Source organism: Sceloporus undulatus, chromosome 2, assembly GCF_019175285.1.
Source record: "Sceloporus undulatus isolate JIND9_A2432 ecotype Alabama chromosome 2, SceUnd_v1.1, whole genome shotgun sequence".
Classification (NCBI taxonomy): domain Eukaryota; kingdom Metazoa; phylum Chordata; class Lepidosauria; order Squamata; family Phrynosomatidae; genus Sceloporus; species Sceloporus undulatus.
The window spans coordinates 317029099-317041213 of record NC_056523.1 but is presented as its reverse complement, the minus strand read 5'-3'; the positions used below and the strand labels follow the sequence as shown (position 1 = coordinate 317041213).

Genomic DNA, 12115 nt, shown 5'->3' with positions numbered 1-12115 from the left:
CTTGTTGAGATACTTAAAAGGGACATTAGACAAGAAGTTAATTATCAGAAGCAATAACGCAGATTTAGATTGTTTTGTAAATAGTTCATTTGCATCAGAATTAGGAGACAAGAAGTCAGTAACAGGAATGATCATCAAATACAGTGAGAGTCCCATAGTTTGGAAAAGTAGAAAACAAACAAACGTAGTGCTAAATACTTCTGAAGCAGAATTTACAGCTTTGAACAAAATAGTAAACGAGGTCCAATGGCTTGAACAATTGTTAATTGAATTAAATAAAAATTTCAGAGTTCCAGTAAAAATTCAGAAAGATTCACAATCATATATACAATGGCTAAAACAAAAAGTTTGAAAAACAGAACCAAATATGTGGGTGTAAGAGACATGGTTCAAAAAGGAGAAATAGAGTTGAAATACAAAGAGACACAAAATAACATAGCAGATTTGTTTACAAAAGCACTAACAGTGAAAAAACATGAAAGGTTGACACAAATGGTTGGAATGACATTGTAAGCCACATACAATATTTTATTTCGGAGGGGATTGTTAAGAAAAAGCAACATGGGATATACAGTAAATGAAATAAAACATGTATGTGAGAGTCAGGGTGACTCAGCAGAAGCCAATTGAGAACCACACAGGTGTAAATGGTAATACAATTAACAAGTCCTGAATGCCAAGGACAAGAAATGTAAAGTGGATAATTGGACACACCTGACAATTGTTAAGTGGTCAAGGCTGAGATGATGAAATCACTAATTATAAGATGAACCAAGAGAACCAATGAGAATGATGTACACGCCTACTGGGTGGAAACAGACAACAGTGGGTGGTACCATGTATTGACTATAATAATGACTATGCATCCCAATGTATTTTGTGGGTAGTAGTGGGTAGTAGTAGTGGATAGTGAGGAGTAGAGTACTGTTGTATTGGAGTTGTGTTGGATAGTTTTGGAGCTGTATATAGTAGAATAAAGTAGATCTTTTATTTAAGACTACTGAGTTGTCTGGTGTCTTGGGTGAAGCTACAAGAACCAGCTGGATCCTAAAGAAGGGTGAAGACTTCTGTGGAAGCAAGAGTGAGAAGGCTTGGAGAGTTTGTCAGGGTCTTCAGCCTGTTCTCTATAACTCTTGCTAAGCTATAACCACTGGCCAAAACTGGTCAGTGCGGTACACAACCAGGTGGTGAGTTCAAGCCAGAGGTGAAGAGCTACAACTCCCATCATCCCTGACATTCTCTACCATAGTCAGTGATGAAGAATGCTGGGAGTTGTATTCTAAGAGTCACTGGAGGGCTTTATGATTCCCACTTCTGCTGGAAACCACACACAGGCTTTAAATGTGAGCTTTCTCCCTGGCTCTTTAAAAACTCTAGAAGGAAAGCACAGTCATTTGTATTCCTTTATCTTATCTCCTAAGAAGTAGATGAAGACAAGAAATATTTCACAGTTTCACATTGATTTTGCAAAAGGCAAAGCAACATCTAAAATTGCATTGATTGCCATACACACAAAGAATAAAGAGAAGGTGCCATACTCATAAGGAAGCTGGCTGCAGTCCTGTATACAGTTCAGGTTTGATTATTGCTGTGCATGCATGAATGAAGTGTATAGTCCTTTTTGTATAAGTTACCTTGTGCTGGGTAAGGCCATTGGTCCAGTTAGCTCATTATTGTCCACAGCTGGGAATGGGAAAATCTGTCATTACACTTGAATCTTAGGGCCCCTTAATGCTACACATTTAATGCACTAGTGTTATAAAAATAATGTGCTAGCTGTGCCCCTTTTTGAGACATCAGCTCTGGCTACAGAGACACATGCTTTGATTACATCCCATTTGGACTACTGTAATGCACTCTACATGTGGCAGCCTTTGGAAACTGTTCAGAAACTTCAGAGGGTTCAAAATGCTGCAGCCAGTATGCTGACCGAGGCCAGTTATAGTGAGCATATAACCAGTTTGTTTCTGGGCACAATTCAAAATGCTGGTCATGATATATAAAGCCCTATAAAACTTATATCTGAAAGACAAGATCTCCCCATATGAATCAGCAAGAAATCTAAGATTTGATTTCCTTCTGTGAGCCACCTGGAATCCCACTCTGGGAGAAAGGCAACATATAAATACAATGAACAAACTGTACAGTATTCAAGTTTAACTGCCATGACACCATTTATGGACTCCTGGGCTTATCGTTTAGGGAGACACTAGAGCTCTCTGTCTGAAAATATGAAATACCCTTCCCTAAACTGCAGATCTCAGGATTTCATAGGCTGTTGCCAGGGCTGTTAAACTGGAATATAGTGATGTAATTGTGTCATGTACAATTTTAAAAATACAATATGCTTTGTTCGATGGGAAAAACATGGACAAATTGCATACTGATGGAAAAGAGCACAAATAAATACAGTGGTGCCTCGGGTTACGAAATTAATTCGTTCCGTGGCACCGTTCGTAACCCGAAAAGCCTTCGTAAGCCGAATTGCCATAGGCGCTAATGGGGAAAAGCCGCGATTCCGTGCGAAAAAGCCAAAAAAAGCACCAAAAGTTTTTTCGTAACCCGAAAAAACATTCGTAACCCGGAACAATGTTTTCCTATGGGATTTTTTCGTATCCCGAAAATTTCGTAACCTGGGTATTTCGTATCCTGAGGTACCACTGTATGTATATTGTGAAAAGAGTATATAGAAAATGCACACTATTATTATTGTAGGAACGGAAAAAAATTATGATAGTATTTTTAAAAATGGTGTGAAAGCTTGCTTTTCAGTCTTAATGAGAAAACATCTAGACTGAATACAATCACAGTTCAAGACTTGTTCTACAAAGAATTTTCATATGGTTGTTTTATACCCAAACAGCCGTTTCTACATAGGAAACAGCATACTCTGTGTAGAAAATATTTCTATGCAGAAATATTACATCCTATACAGAAAATATTATAATCGAGCAGTTTTTCTGCACAAAATTTGCACATGGCTGATTTTTTTAATAAATAGAAAACAGCATATTTTGTGCAGGAAATGGCACATTCTGTGCAGAAAATTATTTAATGTGCAAAAAATGCTTTGTCCTATGCAGAAAAAGAAAGTGAATACAAATTTGTGGTGGATCAATCCTTAGTTGTGAAGAGGCTTTAAAAACTGTATGGGAAGAAAATTGCTAAAATTACTTATTGTTTCCTGTGAGAAGAAACTTGGGGCCTGAACAGACAGGCCAAAATAAAGCTGCTTCGGGTCTCTTTGGAAGTATGCTGCTTAAATGATGCATGTGTCCTAAGAGGCCGGAAGCCACGCCAAAGCCATGCTGTAGTCCTAATGACTGGAGCCCAGCTTTTGTTCCACAACTTAAGATGTGTGTGTAATTTAAATATCATACCTCCAAAGAGACCCGAAGCAGCTTTATTTTGGCCTGTCTGTTTGTCCCTTAGTGAATAATTACATCCCAACACTAATGTTCACTGAGGGAAGAAAAAAAATAGAGTCTAACAAGTGAAATTGACAAAAGGATTGTGTGAGAATGCAGGTGAGATTTCATAAAGTGCATTAAAATACAGACTGAAAGTTCTTTGCATCTCATGTCTTCAGACATCCATCTGGAAAGTGTAATACTGTCATTTGGTTTACATGTTGAAAAAATCCCAGATGACTAGGCCATTTTGCAGCAACAATATTCTGGGTAAAACCAAAGGAACAGTTGAGTGATCTCGAACCATCTATGTCAGATGTTGAGTACATACTATATTTGATTGTTATAGGGTAGGATCAGGAGGGCATGAGATGAGGGCACCATACCCAGCTTCTCCCCATTTTTTGTCCTTGTATGCTGAGGAAAATGCCTGAGAAGAGCTACTGATGTGGGAATCTCAAAGGAAATAAATGAAAAAAAAAATCATTGTTTAATCTCATTGTATAGGATTGCATCTAAACATTATTTTATAAAATTGTTGTTACCTTCTTTAAACAGCATCACACCACTTCCAAACAGTTTTATAATTTTGCCTTCAGGCTTATAGTGTGCATTTTAAAACTATTTTTGGACATTTGCATTTTTGTTCAAGTTTTATGTGCCTATAGTTGTCTTTACAGCCCTGGCTGGTAAGCCCAATTTTGAAATAACCATTTCCAGATTTGGGGTGGAAATGCAGTCTGTTCAGCCAGAAGGTTGTTTTTGTATCATCTAGCATGGAACAGATCTGAAATGGTATACAACAAATGTTTGGCAATACATATGGAAAGAAAATTGAGTCCTATAATGAATTTGCTTGCACTCCAACACTTGCATTTATTTATGTTACTAATCAACTTCCTACCAATAAAATTGGATGTGTTGGCTATCTTTGCCAAATATTCATTGGCTTTGGCACCTGCTATTAACTGGGGGGGGGGGGATTTCTCTCTTTGTTTGAAAGAGAACTGTCACTTATTCCTGAGGAAGAAAGGCCGCAGGCATAGTGGGGCCGCTAGTAAGTCCTACCTTTCCACAGACAGATAGAAATTGTCAGAAATTGTCAGAGAGGCTCATGGACCTCAGCCTTTGTCCCATGATATCAGGTGTTGCTGGAAGAACTTGTCAACATAAGAGGGAGCAAGGTAGAATGGGCAAAATTCCCATTGCAATTTGTTTATGACTGACTTTTTTATGGTTCACATAAGGTTCATTCACATAGAAAACTGGAACATTCATAAGGGTAAAGTATTACACTTCTTCCTGATGCCTAGCCATAAGGGAGATTTTATTTTGTTTCATTTAAACATGAAAGAACATTGAATCATGTTAGATTCAGTTTGAAATGGTGGACATTTTCTAAATATGATTAGGTCTGGATGTAACTTAAGGCTTTTTTTCCTTCCTTAATCAGGCCAGCATTGTTAAGAGTGAGGCATGGCTTGATATATATACAGAAAAATGGAAGAAATGATCATTATATAACAGACAAATGAGAAAACAATAATGATAAAATCAACCTTGACATGTTTTGTTTTACAGAGCATCAAAGTGAGTTGGCTACCTCCACCTGCAGGAACACAAAATGGATTTATCACTGGCTATAAAATCCGACACAGAAAGACAGCCCGTAGGGGTGAGATAGAAACACTGGAGCCAAACAACCTCTGGTATCTGTTCACAGGTCAGTATTTATATTGCAGTAGACTTACAAAATCAAGGATGAATGAAATGTTTGGGAAATAAAGTATGCTTTCCCTTCAAGTGAACATGGTGTTCCTTTGCATTCAAGTGACATTTATTGGACTGTACAGAAACAAACTTCATACATTTTTACTTTGTTTTCTCCTTAATGGTTTCATCATATATTTGTTCCTCTCAATTTTCCTCAGCCTAATGAGACTGAAACACAATTCCCCATTCTGCCTGGCAGTTCTTATTCTAAATTAGCTTCTGTGAACGCCAACTCAGGAACAAAGGCAAAACCTGTCACCCTACTACAATGCTGTTCCTTTAGTCTTTGTAAATCTAGGAGAAGTATCCAACTTCACACAGTTTAGAAACCTATCAGCTGCCCATATCACAGTCCTTGTTACTTCCCAACCACCTCAGTGTTGTATCCTCTCTACCACTCATTTACAAACTCAGATGCCCTTACTCTCCCCTCGTGCCAATATTCTTACTCACCCTGCACATCACTCACCTTTGCATTGGAGCTCAGAGCTGTTTCTTCTCCCCTTACCTACCCATTCTTCCCCTCTGCCAACCTAAGTACACTGGCCCTTTCCAATCCATGATGGTTTGGTTCCCACCATCACCACCCCATGGATGGGAATAAATTCAAAAGCTCAAGCCCATATTGGTCAATGAGTAGCAATGTGTGCATGCCCATGTCAGTGCATCTGTGGGCACATGCCATCCTTTGGTAACATGGGATGAGGCAATCCACAGAAGACCCATTATATCTGTCCCATTATAGTACAAAACCTTTGCTGCTGAATAGCATCTATATTATTGTTACTTCAAAAAATCATTACCCAATAAATTAGAGTGACAAAGATGTCTCACACAGCAAAATCTCCTTTTAATGCTTCTTCCGCTGCCACCACCCTCCTTCCTCCTTTGAGACACCTTTTCCTTCTTTGCTGTATGTGTATCCCCAAACCATGGAGGTCCCACAATCACTACAGGCATTCAGCTGAAGCAAAATGGACAGCAGCCCCTGATTGATCTGAATTGTGTTGTTTGAGCCAACTAGATGGGACCCATTGAATCAACTGAATTTTCTTACATGTGAATTCACCATACAACAATTGATTCAATGGGTTTCTTTAGCTAGGCATTACCAAGATGATTCCAGCCATTTTCAACAATGGGTGCTCGGCCCCCAGTTTTAGGGGGGTTTGTTGTTTGTTGGACAAGAAAAGACAAGAAAATGTTTGTAACTACATTATTTAACATAGTTATTATTGATCATGAAAGCATATTCCTATCCATGGGCACTCATTATTCACTGATTTCTAGATATGTGTTTGAAATATTGCACACTTGCCTGAGAATAAGGCTTCATCTGCCTTGGCCATAAGATACTCCCTCTTCTCATTGGTTGCATGGGTGAGCCCATCCTCAGGAAAAGCATCAGCTCCTGCAGGTATGGAAATCGTGGCCATGGCTCTAGAAACAAGCCACCCCCTTTCCCTATGCTGTTCAGTCCAGTGAAGGGGGATGGCAAGGCACCTGGTGTGTGAACAGCAGACTGACCAGATTCAGGCCCAGTCCAGCTGATCACCCTCCACAAAACCCTGCACTAATATCAAATTTTGGGGAACACTGGGGATTCCTACAACTTTGTCAATTCCAGGGCAAAATCAGTTAACAGAGAAAGCCCATAGTATACTGCCATAAGTTGCCATGCATTGTGCAAACAGGAAACACCAACCTTAGGGGAGGGACAGGATCTTTTGCCTGTGCAGACAAGGCCTAAGTTCAACTGAAGAGACTTATTTCTGGGTAGACAGTTATAGGCAAGAGTTGTTGAATCCCTTTGTTGAATCCACAAGATTCACAGTTAATTGTGATATTGTCCTGCAATCCTGTGATATACCAACTTACAATGATACTCTTGAGGCAACCCAGCCCCATTGTCCTTCTGGAAGCAGCTCAGATGTTTCTTTAAAAATTGAGTTTCCAAAATGGTCTTTTCCCCCTCACTTTTCTTCTTCCTTTATTAGTCGCCATCTTAACTTTTGTATGATCTATTTTTCTGATATTTGATAAGGCATTGCAATTTGATTGTTTTATGGTAGAGGAGTCAGGCCATATATCACTTTCGAAATATAGACTGAATGTGTGCTAAAACTTTTGCAAATAAATAAATGAAAAGATGCTGTTGATGTTTGTCAGCTCACATATAAAGTTAATAGTGTGATGGCATTTGAGAAAGGCTATAGAAATTCATATTTAAACAGGCCAAATGGAACAGAAACAAAGACATATCTCATTGCCATTGTTTACATGTGTATTGCAAGTTTCCTAGAAGAGCTGGAAATCATGCCACTTTTAAAGAGATGATTTAAATATTCAGCAAGACTTTATGTCTCCTTAAAAGCTTTTGCTGGTGAAGGCAGGTGTTTCTGCCCACTAATGAGGACAGCTGCAACTGCAAAGTAATTCACAATTGCAACAAGAACTTTAAATCACAACTATTGGTTTTATTGCAAGATCCGCCACCAGCTAAAATTTAAAAGTGTTGTTTTTAATTTTGAACATCCTCCTCCAGAGGATCTCAGCAGTTAAATATGACTGTTTATCTTTACGCTTCATGGTCAGTATTAAGATGCACAAAATGATAAACATATATTGCTGTCAAGAGGAACAAAGGCCTGGTGAAATACCCAGCAACCCCAGCATGATGCCTTTGTAATGGAATTGAAACACATAGAGACTACATTTGCTGCTCTGGGATTCACACACTTGTTTGAATTCATTGTGATCCCATCTGTTAGGAATTAGAGATGTAAATCTTTGTCCCTTTCATCTTCACTGGCAAGAACAAATAACTTTACCTTTTTTCTCCCCTTACTGTAAAAAAGAACTGAAAACTGCATGGTTTTCAAAGACTGTGCACAGATTGGAATTCATTCTGGGCAAATAAAAAAAAACTTTTTGTGTGTGTAGGAAAGGGCATTTTTGCACAGTTTTTGAAGACTGTACTTATTCTGTGCAAAAAAAACCACTTGGGATTTTGTGTAGAAAATGACATTTTCTGCACAGTTTAGGAAATGCTGGTTTTTGTAGAAAATAATCACATGCAGAATAAGCCCAGATCTGCAAACATTCTTACCCTTCTAGGATTCTCCTCATTAGAGTTTCACAACACTCAAGAAACTGTGTTTAGACCATTTATTTTTGGATATTCTTTCTATCCCTACTAGTTACTCTTCATGCTGAAACCAGTGGGCTGTGATTTTTGTTTTTTAAAAACTCAAGTATGTGTGCTTACATTTAAGAATCTGAGGCAGTTTTAGCTACAGAAAGGTAGCTGGTGTTATCCCAGCAACTGGTGGACTGTATTTCCCATCATCCCCTGTCAATGGATATGATGGTTCCAGTTAGCCTATAATACCTGTAGGGCTACCAGTCCCCCAACACTGAACCAGAGCCATGCCAAGTATTGTCTGGTTTCAGCTTTCAAGTCAAAAACAGCAAAAGGGAATAAAATATTCACAAAATATGACTGCTTAGGATGCCCTTTATAAATAATATTAGAATGTGTATGGCTGTTCCCACTTACTCCAAGAGTAAATATTCCTGTGTTTCTCAACTACTTTGGGAAGGAAAACTGAATTACAGTGTGTCCAGCCCAACTGTGTGCTTGCCATCTGCAGATGTGAGCATCCGTGGATGGCAAGTACAATTGATTTCAATGACTACACAGACACAAAGGTCTGGCAGAGTGCTACTCATGTGTGCACCGCCATTGTATACTGTGGGACTTGAGGTCCCACAATTTTTGCCATCTGCAGGGTGAGGTCTAGAATGGAACCCCCAGGGATAACAACGGCCCACTGTATGTTCCCCGACAACAGGAAAATAGAGATTTACCATTACTAGTGAATGTTCACTTTTTAAGGTTTTAGTTTCTCTTTGCTGGAGTTTCCCACCTCCTGGACAACCATTCTTTTCCCAGTTTCTGCTTCTGCATCAGTCATTTAGCCAGTCAATTAGCACAGTGTAAACCGGAAAATACTGTTTGGCAGCTATGCACATGCTACTTGCAGCAGTGATGGGCTATATGGTACATGTGTGTGTATCTTTTAAAACTTAAAATGCAGGAAAAACACACAGAATACTCAAAACTACAAAAAAGCATCACACAAAACCAAAAGAGCCAAACACAATATTATACAAAACAACACTTAATAATATAGTGATCCCTTGTTATTTTATTTATTTATTTACGGTATTTATACCCTGCTCTTCAGCCTTAAAGGTTCTCAGAGCGGCTTACAATTATTATTATTATTAATTAGATGGTTCAAATCTGCTGGGATTTGGTTCCAGAACCCCCTGTGGATACCAAAATTGATGGATGCTCAAGTCCCATTATGTGCAATGGCATAATAAAATGATGTTGATGATATCAAATAGCAAAATCAAGATTTGCTTTTTGGAATTTATATCTCTTAGGAACATTTCCAATCTGTAAATGATTGAATCTGTGGATAAAGAATCCTTGGATAAGGAGGGCCAACTATAAACTAAACCAAACAATTGCATATAACATAACTAAAATGGACATTTTAGCTCCGGAACCCCTGTAGGGAGCCCTGGTGGCACAGTGGTTAAATGCCTGTACTGTAGCCACAAGGTTGTGAGTTCGATACCAGGCATGAATCCAAGCTCCACTCAGCCTTGTATCTTTCCTTGTATCCTTCTTTAGGTCACTAAAATGAGTACCTAGCTTGTTGGGGGCAATTGGTTTACACTTTGTAAACCACTTAGGAAGTGCTGATTCACTGATAAGTACAGTGGTACCCCGGGATACGAAATACCCACGTTACGAAATTTCCGGGATACGAAAAAATCCCATAGGAAATAACTGTTCCGGGTTACGAAGGTTATTTCGGGTTACGAAGAAAATTTTGGTGCTTTTCGGCGCTATTTCACACGAAATCGCGGCTTTTCCCCATTAGCGCCTATGGGTTTTCGGCTTGCGAAGGCTTTTCGGGTTACGAAAGCGGCGGCGGAATGAATTAATTTCGTAACCCGAGGTACCACTGTAGTATAGAAATGTACTTGCTATTGTTATTGCTACATGAATTCTCCTAAGTTTGTGGTTCCTACCACCACATTTGCCAGTGTCACCTGAAACACAAATCAGTTTGAAATGAGGCTCCCCATCCACCTTGCCAGGATGGTTTGGCACTGGCAGAGGTGTGGTATGATCAATGCAGCCCACACACCCAGACATTCCCCAGTCCCCCATTAAATCAGAGCATACATGTTGCTGGCCAAGAATTTTAGTCACTGAAATGGTGAAGAGGATACATAGTGAGTCTTATCTGAGTGGCAGATTGTCATGGGTCAAAGCGATAATTTGGTGCCTTAGCAAACCTGTGGAAGTCTTCATTGACTTTGACCTTACATAGGACAGGTAGCCCCCATTTTAGTTTATATTTCAGAACTCTGTTTGTTGCCATAAGCATTTTTGTGAAATTAAAGATTGTACCATACTGTGGCTGTGTGAGTCAAAATGTCCCCTTATTTATTGTGAGAGCAAATTTATATTTTGGAAGAAATCTCACTCACACCCCTCATTCTCCCTATTTGATGAAGCAGCTTGAGAGCTACTTGAAAACAAGTGAGATTGTGGCTCATAGATGTGTAGAAGTATTAACTGAGTTTTCTCTATTTATTTGTATGCGTTGCTACTAGGTCTGGACAAAGGAAGCCAGTACAGTTTCCAGGTGGCAGCTATGACAGTCAATGGAACAGGTCCCTCCTCAGACTGGTATACTGCAGAAACTCCAGAGAGCGATCTTGATGGTAATTGTCTTTCTTTTCACAGCCATTATAAGGTTTTTGGGTTTTTTTTTTTTAAAAAAAACTTATTCTGATTGTAGCCTTGCCATGTCACTAAGGTTACTGTGGTGGTCAGAGACATTCAATATTCTAGACCGGAACTGGTGTCTGGGTATTTTTGAGCAGAAGTTTTTACTGTCTATATGCTGTTAACATTTTCTCTTTCTACAGACTAGTGGAGCAGAAGTGAGAAAATAAGGGGGTTTCATTTCTGCTCCCTTATTTTCACCAGAGTTTCTAGCATCTGTCTTTAATTTTAAACTTCTTTACCTACTGCTGCTGCTGTTGCAGCAAAATGTAACCTTCCGGTGTCTGCTTAAAGCCAGGTTGACTTGTTTTTCCTTCCTGCTGTTTATGTAACTTTCCCATTTACAACATTGTACTTCTCAGTGGATATCAAAATTGCTGGCTTGTTCTGTAGTGGGTCAGTTATGTAAGTGCTGTCCGTCTCATCTCCCCAGAGTTAGGATTGCCAGGTCAGGATCATCCCAAACCCTAAATTTCTGAGTCAAAACCTGAGACCTAAGAATGGTGCTTGGTGGTGTTTAATATGGTCTGTGGTCAATATTTAATGCATAATTGAGCCTTAAGCATTAAATATTGACCAAAGTTGTTCACAACGTTTTTCATATTAAGATGACATGAGTGGATTATTTCTTCTCACCTACTTAGCAAGATGAGATAAGTAATATTTACCCTACTTGATTCTAAATAGAAGGTGGATGCAAAGCAGAGTGGTGGGTGAGTCGTGGAGCCACAACAACTGTGAGGGGAGGAGGAGAAAGGATCTCTGAAAATCTTTGTAGGTTGTAGAAACAAGTCAGTTAAGACTTGCTAATTGTAGCAAGTCACTGGCTTAATAGCTGAAATGGAGATTTGTGCACTATCCTTTCCTCTGGCCTGGAGATGATTCTCCCCCTGACCCATACTGAAGAATTTGTTTGCTTGTCTCCTGCCTGGAGATGGCCTATGAAAACTGGAAACTCAGGGTGAGGCAACACTAGTGAGAGTTCTTCAGTGCCTCAAGCTTGAAATCATCCATAACTCTGACACTCTTTAGGTACCAGTACTATAGTCTGGAC

General features: G+C 39.2%; 1 protein-coding gene across 1 annotated transcript in view; it reads left to right on the top strand.

Annotated features, from left to right (window-relative positions):
- The window catches only part of DCC (DCC netrin 1 receptor), a 401229-nt gene that overhangs the window by 162339 nt on the left and 226775 nt on the right, over positions 1–12115 (top strand). Inside the window, exons 7-8 of the mRNA XM_042447857.1 lie at positions 4992–5133; positions 10887–10997. Of these exons, the coding sequence (XP_042303791.1) occupies positions 4992–5133; positions 10887–10997 (253 nt within the window). The remainder of the gene's footprint in view (positions 1–4991; positions 5134–10886; positions 10998–12115) is intronic.